Raw genomic sequence first — 21,472 nt, 5'->3', positions numbered from 1 at the left:
ACTAGGTACGGGCTGCAGACACACCACTCAGCCAGTACCTTTCCCTAAAAAGGGATGCGACGCCTCCTGAGCAACTTTGGAGCAGATGAGGTTATACCATGGTCAGGAAAGCTCCCCTGGGATGTCAAGAAGGCTAAGCTAACCTTCTGAGATCCGTATAAACAAACAACCGAACATGGAGAGCCTTGAACCAAGGGACTGCTGTTTACCTAACCCCTGAACTGCAAAAGACATCAATCCCTGCCTTATTAAAGAAATGCATACGCTAGCCAGGCATGCCTGCTTGATCAGCTCTCTGCCGTTCACAGCTTCTCCGGGGTCGGAGGAAGTTCCACCAGGCCCCGTTCCATAAATAAAATCCTTCTGGCTGGCGATAACTAAATTGTATTAAGGCTGGCTCAGACAACTTCAATTAGAAATAATCGGCAGGGGTGGATTGAAATACCCTCCATCAATTTGCTTACAGCTGGTCTTTTCCTCTCCTCCTCTTCCATCCCAGACCAATTCTAATGACCTGGTTCAAGGGAAGTAGCAGGGAATCCATAACATGCTTCCACTTATTGTATGTGTAATCCACGCGAATGTGTGTTCTGAAATCAAAGCCACATCCAATATAAGAGTGAAAGCTTTAAGTAGAGAGAATCAACAGGTCTCTAACAGCAGATTCCCAACCATCAGCAAGCAAACCCAGGAAACTTCAGATTCTGAACACCACAGACCCTTATCCCATGTTTACAGGATTTCTCTCTCTCCTTAATCATCCTAAAAGCACCCATTTGAGTATATTACAAATCCATCCTTTCTTTATGAAAATTAGAGAAAGTAAGGCAATTCAACCAAACTCATTTGCAAAATTCTACAGCAGTCTCCTTACAAGTATCAGTATTTTTTCTGTAAGATTTTGAGCTTTAATAAAGACGTTTAAAATCTGTTGTTAATCTACCTATAATTTTTTCCAAATGCCAAATAAAATTTTTTTTTTTCCTATGCTTATAAGAAACAAGTTCTAAATGAGAATCACTCCTGCTTTCGCTCCAGCATACCTTTACTCTGAAACCTAATCATATATTTAAGAGTAAACACTAGTGAAATGCACAATGATCAACTGGACAGAAATAGTCAAGTTATTCTATTTTCACAGGTGTGAGAAATTAATTTGATTTTTCATAGGACTCAATTGGCAACTATTAAGAGATATACATATTTTAGGATTTTCTCCAAAAACTTTCATGTCTATTTGGCCTTCATGTGGCTTAGTCAATGGAAAAGGGTTCTTAATATTCAACTTCTTTTAAAAGGAAGATAAACTGAAGACAGAGCCTGGGTTATTAAACCCGAGTTGAAGTTTCACTTAAAGTAAAAAATAAAAATGCTGGTAATTTACTGAATAAGTCAATCTTGCCTCTGAATGTGCATGATTTCAAGACAGAAAAATAAAACACACAACTAAAACCAGTTACATTATGTCCTCAAACTACTCACTAAGAGCATAACAAGGAAAACATGAAGAAAAACTAGGGAAAAAAGTCAGGGATTGGGGAACCAGGCATCAATTTCCACATGAACTCCAGAGGGACGATAATCTTCGTACATCTTCTGAGGAGGTACTTGTGAGAACAGTCGATTGTAACGAGCCATGAAAAGAAAATCCTCAGTTCATGATATATAGCCTGCTCCTGTCAGCAGGAACTTGCATTCTTGAGCACATTTTCAGTCCTTGAAAATGTCTTCTTTCTCTCGTGCCTGTAGCGTTACCTGGCACACGCCGCTTGGCACAGCCCACGTTACCATTGTGCTAGCTTGAAAAGACAATTCATTGCAATCGTAAAGAAAACAAATACATATTCTTCCTGTTGTATTCGTGTTATAACACCAATCCTGATGAGCTGATACTTTAGGAACACGCAGGCAAACCGTCCCTTGCCTAACACATCCATACACTAACCGGTCACATCAGAAAGAGGGAATGTTATTCTTCTTTCACAGACAAAACTGAGAAGGTAAACAAGCATATTCAGAAGTAAATACATACCTGGCAGAAAAACCATGTCCTGAATTAAAAATCCTCAGGTGCACAGCAGAAGACTGTACCATACAAACAATGCTCTTCACTTACATACAAAGAGACAGTTTAGGATGAAACGACAAAGTAACTGAAGGCATGGCACAGGTCCATTTTCATGGTTCAGGGTTCTGTACGTGTTAATGTATTTACTTTATTAAAAAAAAACAAAAAGCAGCTGAGGCTGCGCAGGGTTGTGTGGGCAAGGATGGCTGGCAGAGGAAGGGGCTGTAGGAGTAAGAAAAGGTAAATGGCCAGAGACAGAATTGAGTAGGGAGGGAAGAGTAGAGAGAGATTAGGGTAAGACATCGGAACAATGAAACTAGGTAGCTCAGCAGTTGGAACAGGGAATAACATGTTCTCTGAATTACCAAATTGTCTTGATTCCCTAACCTGGAATAGTTGGGGGGGATGAGGGAATTGGGGGCTCAGAGGTTTAAAAAAACTAACATGATAAAACCTGCAGCACAAGAGTATGCCGTATAGAATTCTTGTGATTGAAGTTACGACCTCAAATATTAGACGAAAGACTTTTCTAAGCAGGATGATGGTTTTCTCTATTTTACCTATAACTTTTATTCCAGGTATTAAGTACTTTTAAAGTACTTTCTGTAGCTTTTTTTAAATGCAATAATACTGTAGTTACAGGCAGGAAATGCTTTTGTTGCTTATGTATAATAATACACAAAATCATGCTACAGCAGACCCCCTCCCTATCAAAACAGGTCTATTGAAGCTCCAGTTATTTCCTATTCTTTATTAAACACTGAAATCCCTTTGTGAAAACACAAACCAAAAACTGCTTTACACAGACTTCCTTGAAATCAATGCACACCATTAAGAACTATTTTTTTTTTGTCCCCAAACTCAAAACACAGATCAGCCTCTCAAGGTTAACGTCCTTGTCACGCGACAGTTCTCATACCCACTAAGCACTGGCCACTGTTGCGAGTCAATACTTCAAATAGCCTACAATTTGCAAACCACAAAGCTCTATGCCTCCAGGAAGCCCCCATGGTGTATGTTTTTACTCAGACTTCAAAAAGATATCAGAACAAAACACTGGTGGAAAGGGAAGGTGAAAGACCCAAGGGATCAACGATCAAAATCAAGTAAATAAGCACAAACAGTTTACAGAAAGGGAGAGAAATTGCATTGCAAGAGGGCAATCAGAGCTACCCTCATGGAGAGGTAGCTCCATGGAGAGGTACCCCCAATTGCATGAGCTACCCTCGTGGAGACATTTAATAAGATCGAAGTTAAATCACAGAAAGGTTTGGAACATAAGTATTTTCCACCCAAATACTGCAAAGCCATGAGTGAGGACTGTAACATTCAAAGATGGCAACATCCCATTTTGCACACAAGAAAGCAGACATAAAGATGAGGGAAATAATTCCTTCTTTGGTATTGTATAAACAAACTACAGAGCTGGGAACACCATCTAGATCAAGGAGGCTTCCACCTCCTTGCTCTATGTAAAAAAGTAAGAGGGCCCTTGGAGAAAGCTGCCCGCTAGAAGTAGTACAGAGCGAGATCCTCGTGAACAGCTCACCCTGAAATCCCACGCTCCACCACAGTCATCTCACCAAAACAAGTAGCCCTTCAAAATAAAACTCCACCTTAAACATCTAAAGAAGAAGTAGAGGCAGCAATTGTAATACATGCAAGTCCCCAGCACATTTTTTTGGAGCATTTAAAGATCCCTTTGAAAGTACCATATTTTGGCAGTTCAGTCCCATAACTGAATCCACAGGGATTCTCCAAATCCCTCACATTTAGCTGTACTAAGTCCTTAGCAAAAAAAAGGGCCTTTCCTTCCCAGGACAGCACTTAACTGAGCAGCAGTGAACTGACAAAAATTTTTACCACACATATATCTTTTGTTGCTCTTCAGAAGAAACTGTACTTGGTCCCTTCAGTATTTTTTTCAAGGCACACACTAAAGCATCCCAAAACCTGTGGGGAGAAGTATAAGGGTTCTTATGGTGAACTAGATGCGAATTAAATAAAAAATGGATATTCCCATTTGCTCTAGGAGATAAGGTATTACAGGATTATTTTTTTTGGTGGTCTAAGGTTGCTCAGCCAAACTGTATAGACACATAGTAAAAAAAAAAAAACGACCACTGTTAGCTATATTCTTTCTCAAGAAAAAAAGAATGTTTTCACACTTGAAATTACAGCAAGAGTGTATTGAATTTGCAAAATGAAACACCTAAAAAGGACAACAAAAAACCCAAACAGAAGGTAGCACATGCATCCTGCTCTTGTGTGCAGGATGTGTAGTACACTAAACTTCTGTAGTATTTCATCAAAGTAAGAGTGATCATGTTGTTCCACGCCATGTCCTAATTCGAACTGTTTGCAATTTCAGCAGCATAAATCCAGTGAAGTCAAAGTGAAATGCAGAATGTGGTCTGTAAGGAACAGGATATTTGGTCTGTAGTGACTGTAGCAAGGCGTCTCCACTTAAAGTGAAAAAAAAAAAAAACCCAACCCTAAATGACAATGCAACAAAAATTTTAAAACTTGAATATAGTTCTGTTCTGCAGTTGTACATTTATGGAAATTTGCAACTATCACACATGCAAAATAGGGTAGGATCACTTTTATAGGGGAAATAAACTGGTTAATTTCCTCATTTTGAATACTTAATTTTGCCACCCACCAACATGGTTCTCCCCCCTCCCCTTTTCCCTTCAAAAAGGCAACCTACAGTAAGAGAGCCCCATTTAACAAAGGATTTCCTAAGCCCGTTAGGCAAGGCTTGTGACAGCCTGATAGGGGTGCTTTACACAACAGCAATATGAAGCCGAAAGATATTAGATAATTTGGAAAAGGTCACCGGGTAAGTTAGTGGTGATGCGATGGCAAATACGAGCTCAGAACAGAGCAGCCTGCTCAGCCACATCAATTACAGACACGTCCTAGCAGTGGTCGAGACTGCAGTAGGGTCCAAGCAGCTTACAGTGGCTGTTGTAATTATTCTAAATTCAGCAAAGTAGCAGCCCTAAATACGCAAGATATTTTTCTCCCAGGGAATGCGACTTTCCACAATAACTACATTCCCCCAAAATAACAAAGCCTGGATTAACTGAAAAGACTTATGACCACAAGAGACCCTACACAGAAGTAAGGTTATAATACACAGCAGCACTACCAGCTCTCAGTTTTACCACAAATCTCAAGATAAGCGCACTTCTTTTGAAATCCCAGATCCTAAAAACATGCAACTGAGTGCAAATCTCAGTTTGTTTAATTTATGTATCTAGCTCTTGTGGCTTAGGAGAATCTTATATATATGACCTGAGTTTATCTAAGAAAAGAAACAATCTTTACAGATTTTTTTTTTTTTTTTTAAATAAAAGAAAAATCATTCTTTGGGAGCTTACCATTGTGAGTACTTTGGACAGCTGACTACCAATGTCACTGCCAACCGAAATAACTGTTCGGTTTTCAAAATACTTGTAAAAACCCACAGTCGTCTCCCAAGCTCTCCCCACACTATCAGATCCACATTTTATCCTCAAATTAAGATAAGCAAATTCTAACTATAGCATCTTTCTGTTTCACAACAGGGATCTGAAACTTAACTTTAGGATACTAGTAGAGCGATTGCTGTTCTTGGAGGAAAAAAAAGGAAGCTGTTAATTAGCACGCACTTGGAAAAGACTATTTTGGCAGTTAAATTCTCTACAGCCTCCATCTGCAGAGATCTCGAGCACAGAGCTGGACTGGATTTACCCTTCAGCCCTTCCTTTCGAGAGCTCACAATATAACACCACTAGAGCATCCACAGGTCAGAAACAAATCCCCTCTACCCTGCACACCCCTACAGCAGCCTGAGGCTGCTGGCAGGAATATTAGAGGGCAAAATAAGCCGTTACTGGCATAAGATCTCAGAGATCGAGAAAGATGGGCAGGGGGGACAGCAGCAGTACCAGACTGGAATAAAGACTGGAATAAAGACCAGGAGCAGATGGCAGAGAGGTAAGAGCACTAGCAGAAACTAGTGAGAGGGAAGCAGGGCTTGATGGAGACTCGAAGTTATTATTAAGAGAAGATGATGTAAATGATCTTCAGGTGGGGGTTTCGTGGATTTTTTTTTTCCCCCTCCCAAGTGGTAGAGGTTCTGTAAAAGTAAACATACCCATGCTATGGTCAAACAAATCCCATCTGCTAGAATTCTTTTTCTTTTCTTAATGGGATTTTTTTCCCCTTAAATTGCACAAATAATTAATTTCATATTTACAGCAGGACTCCAATAAAGTGCAAAAAATAAAGGAGCTGATTACTCACTGAGGAGAACAAAGTAGTACGGGACAACAGGTCAACTACGAAGCATCACCCAACACAGCAATGTTTTCCTTGTGTGTGTCAGTGTGGGGAACGCAATCACGTAATTGAAGCTGGTATCCGAATGCATCTGCACAATTGAGAGCTAATTAAGATATTCTTTTTTATATTTCAAAGTTTTAAATGCTTAACTTCATCACCTTAATACTCTTTGTCTTTTCAAAGTAATTTTCTTTAGATTGAGGCAGCGCCTACATCCTTAACTGCTTTCAAAATACAAACAAAAAGCTCACAAAAACGTGCTTTACAGAGTAGAAGTAATAGAAATAATCACCTAAGCACAAACACAAAAGCCAAAGCCCAGAGTTAAAGCTGGGTTTGCTTTAAGGCTAAGCTCACGCTATTGCAAGTGTAAGGTGCTTTGCTATTAAGGGTAGGAAGAAGGGTTCAGTACACATTGCTCTTCACCACCGTCTACCGATCGGTCAGACAGCAATACGACTTTTTCCTGAAGACCACCCATAGCTTCAAGGGGAGTGCGATGGTCATTGGTGTATGTGATGAGCAGGGAAGAAACACAGATTACACCACATGGCGTAGGACTAACAATGGTCCTTCCATCGTGTTAGTGGCGCTTTCCTGCAGCTCCTCTTGCACACACATAAAGAAGGGTGTGTGTGTATGTGTGTGTGGGGGGGGGGGGGGGGAAGGCTTCATCTCATTCTTTTCAATTACCCAGAAGACTGCTGTGTAAACCCAACACAAGGGCTTACACAAGAGCCGGACCTTTTTCTTCCCCAGAAGCACTCAAGCACTGCTATGTCACCTGCTACCTGATATTCATCATCCATGTCTGCCTGATCCTAGAAGAGCAACCTGCTGAACAGACACTCCAATGGCAACCTGATATCCAAAGAAGAGCCTTAACCTCCCACGGGCACACCATCTACTCCAGCGTGCAATGACCGGCTGCCTCAAACCAATCCTACCATCAACACGTCACCCTCCAAAGCTCTAAGTTTAGGACTTAGTCCTGCAATTCTGTCATCACGAGCAACCAATCTCACAATCAACACGTCACCCTTCAAGGCTCTAAGTTTAGAGACTTAGTCCTGCAGTTCTGCCATTACAGTCAAGACCAGGATCTACTGATACTAACACAAATGAGGCAGCCCCAGCTAGTTAATAAATTAACACTTCCTTGACTTCTGTTTTCATTCAGGAGGAACGTGCACAAATCTTGACTCTGATTCCACAAAAAGAACACTCTAAGGTCAAGAAATCTGAATATTCAGCTCCAAAGGTCAACGTGGACTTATAGGATGTCACCGCTTAAAAGGCAGGTTTGATTCCTTCAGGCCAACCTTTTTGAATAAATGCAGTAAACACTCCTATGTGGTCACCAGGACTTTTACATCGCCACAGTTTAATCCGCTCAAGAGGGGATCATACGGGGAAGCGATGCTTCCCTGGCAGCAATCCTCTCCCAGCCTCTGTCCATGCTACACTAGCCAACTTTCACAAAAAGGAGAGAAGGAGATTTATGCTTGAAGTACCCCTTAAGGATTTTAGGTTTTGTTTGTTTTAGAGGGTAGGGGAAGAGAGACTGTGAAAGAACAAGCAGAGCTAATCTCCAGTTTTTAAATAAAACACAGCTACACAGATTTCTTTGCCCTTGGGCTTTTGTTTTTCCTCTTGACTGAAATCCTGCTCAGCCTCACCTGACACTGACAGGGATGGCAACCCACCAGACCCTTGCAGCCAACAATTTTTTGTTTTCTTTTATTGAAAAAGGAGCCAGGCTGGGCAAAACATGGACAATAAATGTGCCTAAATTTCATTTGGCCTAAGAGAAGAAGATTATCCTATTTTAATGCAACACAAGCAAAGAATTCCAAATGTCAAGATCTCCCACAAAAAAGTATGCTGCGTAGTGACAGGATGTTTAATTATTCTCAGTGCAATAAAAAGGTTTAGACTGCCCCATTCCTACTGATGTCAGTAAGGACTGCCCTCCAAATTACAAAGTTGGGAATATGACATTTATCTACAGTCAACTATTTAAAGCTTGTCTCTCACAGTTGTTTAAAAACACCCCTGTAACTAATATTCCACAGATGCCAGCTACGCTGGTGTGTTGAGAGCTACCTGAAGAAAGTGAGACAGCCCTTGAATAATAATTAAAAAAAAAAAAAAAAAAATCGAAAAAGAACACAATTAAGATATTTCTGAAGGGGGGAGCTACAGAAAACAATGCGGTACATGAATTATTTTCCTGTTGCATTTTTTCATCTTTGCATAACTCGATTTTCCCTCATACTGTTTAACCTCTATTCGACTGCCTTCCTTAAGTGGAGTGCTAAAGAATAATCGATTTGAATCCCACTTTTAAACCCACAATTTTTAACTGGAATTTAAATTATGCAGGTAGTGCTCTTTACCCACGGCTCTTGCATCAAAGCTTTCCTACTATGTCATTAACCACTTTGCAAGCCAGCGTGGGATCCCATCCAATGAAATATAAAAACACCAAACCACAGACACACCATCTCCACAATGCACTACGGGGGAAACACATTCAGCATTTCTACCCTTAATTTCACCCATAAGAATGAGAGATTCTCGGGAATAAGGCACACTGGTTAATTCTTACCACTTTATGTCATCTTAGACCAACACTGCAGGATCCCAGAGGCATCGTGTCCCTGGAACTAGGGAGCACATCCGTGCTATTACGTCAGAACAGACTCTTACGGCACATTCAATCCCTCTACCACGACAAGCAGCGGAACAGACTTGCTCTCTCATATACAATAACACTTAAAACGCACAGCAAAAAGTTACTGGCAACTTTTCGACAACGTCACAAACCAGTTTGTCTTCACCTGTTGTAAAAAACTTAAAACTACTATTATCCTGTACAGGTAAAAAGAACGGCAAAGTAAAAAAAGCTCGTATTCTAATATTCTCATTTGTATCTCTTCTTATGAAAAGTGTGCCTTTTATTACATTTAAATTTGCTCAATTCAGAAATGTGTTCAGCTGCTATGAGTGTTAGACACGCGCTGCTTCTTTTGCATTAAGAAATAAGGTAGCTTTTAACTCATCCCACATATCGCAATTTTTAGTGTATCGAGTCAAAAAGAGAAGAAAAGAATCGCAGTCAAACACGCTGCAGTGCCTCAGAGAGGACAAACGCTTTGCTAGCAACTAGACAGTAAAGAGACAGGAAAGTGAACTATGCCTGAGATATCACATATGCTCCAATTAGATTTTTAAAAGTCACTACATTCTACAATAATTAAGCACAAGACAAGTGCACCATGCCAAAACCAATGAAATGGGCATATCTAGAGCCAATCTTTTCAAAGATGTCATGAGACACATCAACAGATCGTGATTTTGCAAACCAAGCAGAGTTTTACAGGGTCAATTCTTGGGTGAGAGACAGTTAAACAAAATCCACAATTAGCACTAAGTTATTCAAACGATTCACTGAACTCTCCTCTGCATTTATCAACCGGCATGACATTCCTAGGTGCAACGCGTGTTGAAATAAGCATTTTCCAAAGACTGCCATTGTTAGCTTTTGTCTTCTTGAGAATAAGACACTTAAACATACGGTTCCTGCCTCCCCAAACTTGTTCTTGATTTCAAAGGTGAACAATATTTTCACTCATTTACCTTGACTGTATAATGCAGTGTTCCCATTTACAACTATAACAGCTCCCACATATCACCCACCTCAGCAAGAAGCACTTCATCAGTAGCTCGCTTGCTCATACGCACACCAGCATAACTTACAAAAGCATTGTAGCTTAAATTGCCTTTCAAATCCTGTTTGTTTTTTAAGCAGCTTGTTAAACTAAGCAAAACTCCCTTGTGAGTTTAGAGATTACATCCCACGTTTTATGTATTTGATCATACAACCAGTCTGGAAAGTAAGCGTCATCCTGTCGATTAACACACCTCAAAACTTTTTCCTCAGTTAAAACACAAACAGCTCCACAACCTAGCCCTCCAGAATAGCAGATCTGCCAGCAATACTTTAATTTTTTTTTTTTTAAACTAGATGCTGCTGCAGTCTAGAAAGTAGGTTATACCTCATCATTCAAGCAATAAAAGCGTGCCTGAACACAAAAACAGAAACGAGATGAAAAATACATTGTCCTTCTACTTCCCACCGTCCTGCTGCCTGTCCCTTTTACCCTGACACAAGCACTAGCAAAGGGCTGGGCAAACTACATGAGCATTCTCAAAATGGAACTATGCCTTCTTCCTCTGCAAAGATGACCTAGCAGTGCAAGAAGTCTCTGCTAAATAACATCTCTCACTAGTCAAGTCACACTTTGCTTTATTTCATGTTATTAGCTTTACTTCTACATCCTTGGACCACCCTAAGGGATTCTTCTCCATTATGTTCTTCAAATACTTGCAGATAATCATATCTCCCACTTAGACATCATTTAGCCAAGTTTCAGGCGTTTCTTTTCATCTTCTTTCCCTCATAAATCAATCCCTTCAGCCTCTCCAGCATTCTTACTGCTCTTCCCTGAATTTATTCCAAATTGCTGACATCTTTCAGCGACTGAGGAACTTCCAATTGCATACTATACTCTAGATATGTTCTTTGTACTCTAAAGAAAGATAATTAAGCCTTTTCAAGAAATATTAATGGTCCAAGTCTGGAATAAATCTAAATCAGAAATTTCCCCCCCCCAGAATGGATAGTAATTATCCCCATTTCACAGAGCAGAAGAGCAGAGAGCAGTATCTGAATTATTGCTGCACACAAGCAGTGCCAGAATAAGAAACAGATCCGTGTTCTGCCATGCCCAGTCCTGAGGCCTGCCAACTTCCAGCCCACAGACGACATAAGATAACGTTCCCAGGCTGTGATCTATAGGCAAACACAAGCCATTTCCAAATGATTACGGAGCAGCGCTTGGGGAGCCCAACACTTGCTCGCGTGAGCAGGTACAGTGCTGGAGGCTGTCGGCACCAGCGGGACCATGTAACATTCTACAACGTGCCGTGGTCTGCTCTTACCTTAAGTAGTCAGGACACAAGCCTCTGATACATCTACCTGATTTTTATTGCTATGTAGAGGTTTGTTTCTAAAACCAGTCCTCAGCTATCATCAGGTTAACTACCCAAACAAGCTATTCCAATTCCAGAGGTTAAGGCTAGTTTTAAATACAAGAGGACTGACTGACTGCCAGGCTAAGCAGTCCAAGGCAGTTTTCAACTTGCACGTTTCCTTCCCTTCCCTCCCACTCCCCGACACATTTGTGAAGGAATCGCAGGGAAATAACTTCAGAAAAATTAGAGCTCTTCACAAAATAAATCTGTAAGAGGGACTATACAAGGGGAGGCAAGGCTGAAGCATGGGGGGGAAGGGAGAGAAGAGTCTGATCAGTTAAATTTAATTAAAAAAAAAAAATCTAAAAACCCACAAACAGGATGCAGACACATTAAAAAAGCAACACTGACCTAACAAAGGAATGTGAACTGCAGTTGACTTAAACAGCATCACAGCAATGGCCCTCCCCCTACACACAAATCTCTGCAACTCTTAAAGACACAGGTTTTTAGGCCTTTCCAAATTCTGCCTCGCTAGCCCCACTTTGATACTATTAGCTTGAGCTGATTTAGGTTATTGCCTTTTCTCTCCAGATAGCAAGAGTACCCAGATTTGACCCAGACTAAAGAAAACTAAGTTGTATTATTCTACCTACCTTAGAGAGGTATTGAATTCTAGTATTCTACTGCATATTATTCTCAGTGAAAGAACAAACTATAAAGGATCCTCTGTTTCATGGTCTTCTGTTAAAACATCAGAAGAGTATAACCAAGATTAGATAATGAACACCTTGGTGAAAGGTATCATTTCTTCCCACTAACTCAATATACAGAGCAAAAAGCAATTTGCTAAACCTGTGTACAATTTTCTTAATGTAACTGCTGGTTTGCAATTATAGCTCCTGCTTACATCCACAACGGTGACAAAGGCTCCTTAATTAGGCTTCTCCCCATCCCATGAAGAACCATTTCCTCCAACCAAAATGTGGAAGTGGCAACGTAAACGCCATCCTCCTGTTGTTCTTCTCTTTCATCATGTTTTTGCCTCTGGGAGATAAAAGCTACTAAGAACGCTACGTTTTTAAGAAAGATATAATCTTGATTTTCAGCTTGAACACTTTTCAGCGTTAAGGTCATTTACACATCATTTCACCACCTACCTAAAGGTACCTATGTCAGTGAACGCTTAAAAGCTTTTCTATAATAGAAAACGCAAAACATATGTATCTGGTGCAACTTCTTTCTTTAAATATGCACTGTGCTTGCTAATTAGGCTCTCAGACCTGTTTGCAAAGTTTAGCATTTGGTGACAAAAACAGAATTACAGCTAGGATAGAATACAGACGGGTTTTTTTTGTCTAGTCAGAAATTCTTATCTTGTCATAGGAAGAAGAAAGGAAATTTGCTGAGGGTCAAAATTAGTGCAGCGGCATCAAGCATTAAGTTAAGTGGAAAATAGTCCATCTTCAGCAAGAAATCAGGAAACTTTTTTCTCTGTAGATTAATCGCTACGTGATTGTTTGCTGTCATACATCATGATTTCTTTTCTCCACTTGTACAACAGAAGTAATCTCGCTCATCTCCCTAAAGATAGCAGAGGATTAACTAGTGACAAAGGGGCTGAAGACACTACAGAAATACAAAGTAGTCCTAGTATCATTAAAATCTTAACCCATAATCTGAGTTAAACGCAGCACCTATTATTGGCTTTTGAAAAGGCTCAGAACAACTTTCCTACCTTAAAAGAAGGAGAAAAAACCAACAGTAATGACACTTATAAACTCTAGCACCCATCATTCCCCATGCTCTAACCTAAGGAGGCATAAATCCTTGCTGTAATTCACCAAGGAGGAAAAATACAGTAACATATAATATCGTAAAACCAGGAGACACAAGCAGTAAAAAAAACCTCTCAAGATCTCCAAAAACTCATTTATCAAGCAGTTTTTGCTTGAAGGCAAGTTAGGTAATAACATGCACAACAGAGCCAATTTAAGGAACTTGCATCCACGATACTATATTTAATAAGAAGCTACAGGTAAAAATGATTGCAAGTTTATTTTCCTTTATTTGTTCAGCAGGGCCCTGGTGCAAATCATACGTATATTAAGAGAGGAGAGATTTCCACAAACCTTTCTGGGCAGAGCATGATTTCAATGTTACTGACACTTAACAAGCAGTCATTTTGAGACCAGAGTTTGATGACAAAGGAGTTGTGGCTTCAGGCCATTCAGTCTCAGGATATAAGTCACAGGCACCATCATTTTAATTAAAGAGGTACAATCCACCAAATCATCAGTGGTCCAACTGAGTATGAGCCAGTTTCAGGAGACTACTGGTAACATTCAGACTTGCAATATGGAAAGACCCTCTACAATTGACAGATAACTAAAAGAGGGTAGATTCACACTAGATATAAGGATGAAATGTCTTACAATGAGGGTGGTGAAACACTGGCACAGGTTGCCCAGAGAGGTGGTAGATGCCTCATCTCTGGAAACATTCAAGGTCAGGCTGGACGGGGCTCTGAGCAACATGATCTAGTTGAAGATATCCCTGCTCGCTGCAGGGGAGTTGGACTAGGTGACCTGTAAAGGTCTCTTCCAACCCAAACTATTCTATGATTCTATGGTTAGTATTTTAGCTGATAAGCACCTACCTGGAATTCGGATTTTGAATTTGCCACTTTGTCCAAAGCCACCATCTATTATCCCATCTTCTCCCGTAGATAGTTTGACTTTTAGACCCACGAAAATCTGGATGTTTGTTTCCTTTTTGAACAACGAACGACCAATCACACTGTAATCATCCATCACCTGCAAAAGAAATAGGGCTTCATGAGCCTACAATCTAAAAGGACAATTAAAATTATACCCGAGATAGATACACTGAGTTTGGCGACTTCTACGACCCTGCCCTTGGACGAACCATTTACCCCTAAAATGAACAAAACTCCAGACGAGTCACCTAAACTGCTGAGTTTAAGGCAATTTGTGTCTAAAACCATAGAAGACCACATGAATTGATGTATTTCTGCTTTCACCTCCTTTCTACTAATATCGGAAGAACAAAACCTGCATCAGAACATGCTTTAAATATCAGTTAATTAAAATCTCTTTTCTGCTTTGAAACCTTTCCATGAAAGTCACTTAAGTACCTATGCTCACAAAAAGTTTATTCCATTACTTATCCTACAGCTAAGTTCTTTATCACCTACATAAAAATTCTGTCTCAGCTCCAGAACTGCACTCCAACAGCTACACTTCCAAAGAAATGACAGAATTACTCAGAGTTTCTAAAGAAAGCTCTTTAAATATGCACCTTTACATACAGATTGATTTGTTAAACTAAAAGCCTTATGACCATTGTATCCAATTTTAATTTCAAGGTTTGTAACCCAGTGGGAAGAACCATTCCAAGGTGAATGGAAGCTATCAGGAACAAGAGGCAGCAAGGTTGGTGGGGAAGGCAAGATAAACAACCCTCCCTTAGGCACGACAAAGTATAAGGTGCAGTCAAGCGAGCCTAATCCTGTAGGTGTGAATATCCTCGCATACCTAACGCCTGGAGTTCCTCTACCTCATAGCCACAGCAAGAACATTTATTTACTTATCAGAAGAAATAAGGGGATATTACTTAAATCTTTCCAAGGTTTTTTTTTTGGTGGCAAAACTTGCAGCTCTTCTTCATATCTTGGGAGCTATTTTTTGATAAACCTAAGGGTTTCAAAGACCAAAGTGACTTAGAATGGTAAAGAATTATAACCAATTTTGAACATTCCCCTTTATTCAGTTTAAATGATGACTAAGTATTGCAGGTTTATTAAGCTACTCTCCTTCCCTGAAACCTCTTCCATGAGGAGTAGTGCATACACAGACTCAAATCCCTAGCGTTCTTGTTTATTATTTTGTTACGTATGTATGCCTCTATTTTAATGCCAATCTCAGTACGGCAGTAAATCTAGCATCAGAAATTTAATTTTTGTTTTGTTTGGGGTTTACTTGCTCGGCTATAAACAGCCTTGAAAGGACTGTGCAATACTAGAGAGCACCGGCAGGACCTCACCCCATCCCAGACCACAGGCAGGATGAGAAACATCTACGGCCCTTCTTCCTTCTTTCACGTGGAGATGACAAGAGTACAGACAGCTCTGCTCCCAGCTGAGTGCCGGGTCAAGGCGGTAGGAGAAGCATTCAGATGTCTCAACAACATTCGCTGCCTGAACATCCACTCATCTTTTCCCAAAAGGTCACATTTCTGGGGGTTTTTTTTGTTGGTTTTTTTTTTTTTTTTTAGTGTGTCTGTCCTCTCCTACACCCCCAACAAACACTGCTTCAAAATAGCTTGTGAACCATTAATGATAGTATCACTGCTTGTCAATCTCTGGCTTAAATTTAAAACTGAATAATTACTAGAGCCACTGATAATAGGTGGTGGTAGAGGGGGAAGATAAGATTTCAGGCGCACTTGCCTTTCTTTAGGTCTGAAATAGAAGACTAGCAGAAAAAGAAGCTGTTAATTCCAACTGGAAGCAGCACTTACATTCTCAAAACCTTCTTCATTTTTCCAGTTGCATTAGCTGGTGAAATAAAAATATTACTTCTTCCTATAAGTCTTTTATTCCTAAAATAAGAATTTCAAAACTGAATGTCCCACTTCTCCACCGTTGGCTACGTGCTTCTTACCCCTGTGTTTGAAATACACACAGTCACTTGCACTCCAGTGAGGGTCTTCCATATATCTATTATTTTTGTAGTTACCCCCCAAAATGGCACAGGAAGCCAACTTTAAAGAAAACATAAACATCTTTTATTTTTCCAAGAGCACTTCAAAGTTATCTTTAACTTAATTAAAACTGGAATTACAGGGTGAGCAATCATACTAGGCTAACATGGTCCAGTTTAGAGCCTCCCCGGCAAGGCTGTCAGGAAAAAAAACCCAGAACAACCTCAAAATGATTTCTGTGAACAAGTGTTACAGGTATCATGTACCTTTGAGTACACTGGTAATAACTTAAAATTGATGATTATAACAGCAACAAAATCTATTACCCTTTAGGTACGCCATACTCAATACCTTTTGATTTTAAACCCCCTCATCTTTTATAAATAACTGTGCTTTTTAAGGTCTTGCTCTTGTACGCACAGTTTAGCAAAGTAAGCGAGGGCTCCAGTTGCGCTGTTCCTTTCACTCCAACAGTCAACTTGTTAAAAAAATCCCTCCTTTAGCCGATGGATATGTTCTGTCCATTATTCACCATTATTCCTTGGGCATCTCTATAGATCATTAGAAAACAACTGCTTTAGCAGCGCTGAGATAATAAATGATCAGTGACTTGCCCAAGTGGCTGTTTGGAATAAAACCTTTATGACCCGAAGTCTCAGTCTCGTACGGTAAATACTATACATCCCATCCGGTGTTGTCTGTCCCCCCCCCAGTTAGCCCACCACCGATTTACCCCTGAAGACGACTAAATAACGAGAGAATGCCTGATGTAACAAAAACTAAAGATAAGTGATCAGTCTTTGCAGTAAAATAAATAGGTGAAGGAGAGATAATTGCTATGAAGGAAACCTCATTTTCTCACCTTTCAGAACATTTTATAAAAAGAAAAATTAAATTTTTGTTTTAGTCTTGCTTTGTAAAAAGCCACCAAAACGCATGTTGTTCTCTCCAACTGAAACTCAACTCTTCAAATTACTTTACCTCCAATCGCTGGATTTTAAGTTAATCCCCTTTGAGTTCTCAGAACATTACAATGGCAATCACTTTGCCTATTAGTTGAACAGCCTTTTGGGAGATCTTCCTGCTTTTCTCTCAAACACTCTCTTTTGGTTATAAAATATTATTAACTTAAAAAGCCAAACGCTGCAAAGGCAGTAAGGGATACGCAGTCTGCTCCGAAGCAGCGCAAGGGGCCTAGCGATGAGGGCAGGCTAATTTTATTAACTTCAGGGAAACTTCAAAAAGCTTTAGGGCTTTAATGCCAGACAGAGACGACCCCAAAAGTCAGTTTAAGTGCTGCATAAACAAAGGATTAGGGCAAGAAAAAGCTGAAGGCTCCTTGCATTTCTTGTTTATATTGTCATATGACCTAGTGGGAGTGGGAGAGGGCTGCCTCTCTGACTTTAATCCCCCATGGTGTACAGTGGCGTTTCAGTTCACTGACCTACATTACGATAATATTTTTTTAAATTTATGGGCAGAGGTGCAGCATCAAACTCACTTAAGGACTTAAGGGGCGGGGAGAAATAGCCAGAAGAGAAAAATTTTCTGGCTGGTATAGTCTCCCCCTCTCACCGAGGTTAGATCAGCAGCTTAGAAAAGGATTTCAAGTTCAAAGGGAACGTCTCTGTTACTCTTGTTTTATGGCTTAGACCAGAGGACACAATAGCACTGAGTTTATGAAATATCCCTTCCCATTTGGCTTTTGTGTTTGCAAGAGAAAAGTAAACAGCACTTTATAACCATAGGTGAAGTATGTGCATCTCTGGCACATAACGCCTTTGCTAATACCGAGAAGTTCACAGAAAAATTAACCACCTCACACTCCCCATCTAAGCAGTACTTACGCTACCATTTATTGTTTGCAAAACCACAGTTAATGTTACATGTGTTGGCATTCAGTGCAAACCATAGTATAATTCCAAGGAAAAATAACTCTCTGATTTCCCTTTGGGCAGGGATAGCAAGCTATATTGTCCAGCCTGTTAAACCACTCTCATTTTTAAGATAACTTAGAAATTACTGTCATCTGAACACCCTCTCAAACAATCCATCACACACATTTTGAGAGCAAATAACTCCGTGTCCTAACATATCGGGGGGGGGGGGGGGGGGGGGGGGGGGTGTCAGAGGATCAGAACAGAAACACACAGGAGGAAACAAAGCAGTGCCAGAATGAGACGGGAAATAAGAAAAGGTTTGAGACAGAAAATGAAAGCACTGAATATTAAACACTAGAAAGGGATACAGAGAGAGAAAGAATAATCTTTTCCGATTTAATCTAAAGTTATATGGTTTTAAATAGAAATAAAACAATTTTTTTAAAAAGGATAAAAAGAGGTCCGAGGATTATTCTAAGCAAACTGAAAAATGGCCCATTGAAACTAAAGCAAAACACAACAGGAGGGGAAAAAGAACAAAAAAGAACCTATGACTAACACTGAAAATACAAAGTATTTTTATTACTTTTTTGTACTTTAGAAAAAGTACACTTGAGACATCTTTGTCATGATCAGTGACAGCTCATTTATTTCTAGAAAACAGTTTCGAGCACTCTCCGTTTCTGTGTCAGAAATGGGAATATTTTGGAGGCTGCAAATTCCTGTTCTTTTTTTAAAATGTGGCTTCACGCATTGAGAAAATGATGGTACATGAGGCCGCAAAAAGGGTGAAGGAGAAAGGAACCGAGAGGATTTCACTGACGATCGGGTTTGCAGCTTTTTTGATTCTCCAAAGACTGTTCTAGCTTTTAGTTTGTTACTGAGAACTAGGTGGACAACTTGGTACAAAGAACGAATGATTTGGTCAGCCACCAAGAGCTTACATCAGCATAGAAGAATTAAAGGCTTTTCTTTCTGCAGTTCCCTCCGGCACTAGAAGCTTTCAGTTGTGTGCTGGGCTCTAAAGACCTTCTTCTCGCCATCCTCCAAGCGAACAAGCTAAACTTCTGCCTTTGAACATCCATCCAGGAGGAAGGAACAGATATGAAAAGTTCATCTCCTTCAGTACTTCATGTCTCATTACCGCTGCGTTAATAGAGCAAGAAGCCATCACACAGACATCTCCGCATATCCACTAACTTTGGTTTTCAGATGTTTGTCCCATCTCTCCCCAGCCTATGTTTTTTGTATCCAAGAAACATCTTCCTTTCCCTGCCCTTCTCTTCCTTTCTCAGTAAAGGCACAATTGCATTTGAGAGTTTTGAACAAGCAGCCATAAACACCCTTCCCTTTGCTGAGCATTTTGCCATCACTATAACCCGGTTCAAACGAGTACAGGAGTGGAAAAGGAACCTTTAGTATTGGCTCAGGACAATGAGTAAGAACTGCCTAACCAGACCGACTTAGATTTTAAAAGCTCTCCACATACCCATTGGTGTTCTCCAGGCATGCACAGGGTACAAACAGGGCACCAACTTCATTATACACCATTATAGGGCAAGTTTCCTTTGCCTCTATTTAAAGTTTAGAAGGGCCGAATCCCAAAAAAAGAGGCACTAAATTCCTGACACTGCCTAGTTAACACATTCATCTTACCAACTGAGAAGAAACTGGTTGATGTCATGATTTTATTAATCTTTACACCTATCTATGCTGTGTTCCCTTTACGTAAGAAAAGCAACATCAACAGAGAGGAACCAGAGGAGGCTACAGACTGTTACCACATACTACGCTGCTCAGGACCTCCATCTCCAGACCAGCCAGCCCAGCTTGAAATGTGATAAAGATTAAAAACCCTGTAATGCTTACTATCCAAGCACAAAGCAAGAAAGAGGCTGTTCCGCAGAGAAGATGGTCTGTAGATGCAGAAGTCTTGACCTGGCCTTGTAAGAAGGACACAGAGAGGATTGCTGAGCTGGAGCAGGCTCCTCCCAGCCCGCGGTTCTGAGCAGCCAGAAGGACTCTGGTGATATCTCCACGACTTAAGAACACTCAGGCACTTTCTTCAGCTATTTTAAAGTGGTTTAACTGTGGCAATCTCAGGTTCTGAGATCTTAAACATCCAAAAGGAAACATCAGTGAGACCCAGCAAGTCTCATTTGGAACAGCACATAGATCTGGCACGTAGCGGTAGGTCAAGTATGGTGACAGTAAGTTAATTTGCTTCTAAAGGAAACTGCCCACAGATAGCTTGGGGAGGGCAGAGAGGAACAAAGAACAGAGGCCACCACGTGAAGACACCACGTGGATGTACAAACACCCCACATCTGTCCCTTCCCCTAAGGGCCTCCAACTCCAGTGTGTGGATCCTCTGCCCAAAGCCCAACAGTCCATCATCGCTCTTGGACAACAGTTTCCTTCTGCCATTTGGTTAACAAGGTTTGTGGTATCAAGCAATACAAGTCTCTGCCACACTGCTGAATATTTGTACCTCATATCCCAGTGAAGGTGTACAGTAGAGAGATGGTTACAGTTCAATAATATGTAGGTTAAGTTTTACTTTACCTTTTTACTTTAAAAATGCCTAGGAAATTACATTTATATAAAACCTAAGTTATTTAAGTTGCAGAATTGGGCACTTAAAAAATGCCAGATGTCCATACAACCTTATTCCTGTCCCTCTTTGATATGCCCCGTGATACAGTCTTTACATGACCACATCCAAAAAAATTTCACAGGAACCCTGCCTTATTAAGTGCACAGGGTAGAGGCACAGGGGAACAGAATTAATGTTGCATAGGCAACTGTAAATCTGGTATTTCCTAACTTTCAAGCGCTTGATTTTGCAACCTAAGTAACATTCGTAATTTATTTTTGTATCCAATAAATAAAATGGTGTATTGGTTGCCTTGCTGACAAACCGATTCCCCCACAGGTGACTCTTACACAACCTCAGAAAAATCAAGACCAGCTGTCCATACACTTGTAAGACCCAAAAGCATGTCTGCATTTTAAATTTAATAATATAAATAATAACCATAGGTGTTACTCAAGCCTTGCAAAATTCTACTACTCAGTCACATGGAGCAAGCCATTCTTTTCTTGGTGAGTGAACAAAATACCTATCTCTTCATATGAGCAAGCAAGTAGATTCTGTGACTTAGCTGGTACACTTTTATGACAAATTTATTCTACTGTGTGAATCCATGCGTTGTGTCAGTCAGTAAACATCTCGGCTCTTTTCTCTGTACTGTTTAACAGAAATGGTGTTTCTGTTTAATGAGCATACAGCCCTTCCTTCCCCTTCCCCCACTAAGCTCCTCAAACCCTTTTACTCAAAAACTAAACAAGAGCCAGTAAATAAATGCATCTTTTATTTTCCTATTTTACAGTGCATTTTAACTAGTGAGTGTGCTGTGCACTT

At 40.2% G+C, this 21,472-nt stretch overlaps 1 protein-coding gene across 2 annotated transcripts in view; it reads right to left on the bottom strand.

The window, feature by feature from the left end:
* Positions 1–21,472, bottom strand: part of EEFSEC (eukaryotic elongation factor, selenocysteine-tRNA specific) — a 130,876-nt gene that overhangs the window by 28,597 nt on the left and 80,807 nt on the right. The window contains exon 6 of one of the 2 annotated variants that reach the window (XM_075513970.1): positions 14,103–14,259. The exons of the other annotated variant lie outside the window; for it this stretch is intronic. Within the exon in view, the coding sequence (XP_075370085.1) occupies positions 14,103–14,259 (157 nt within the window). The remainder of the gene's footprint in view (positions 1–14,102; positions 14,260–21,472) is intronic. 2 annotated transcript variants of the gene reach the window in all.

This window comes from Mycteria americana, chromosome 11 (assembly GCF_035582795.1).
Source record: "Mycteria americana isolate JAX WOST 10 ecotype Jacksonville Zoo and Gardens chromosome 11, USCA_MyAme_1.0, whole genome shotgun sequence".
NCBI lineage: Eukaryota > Metazoa > Chordata > Aves > Ciconiiformes > Ciconiidae > Mycteria > Mycteria americana.
This window is presented reverse-complemented; position numbering and strand designations above follow the sequence as displayed.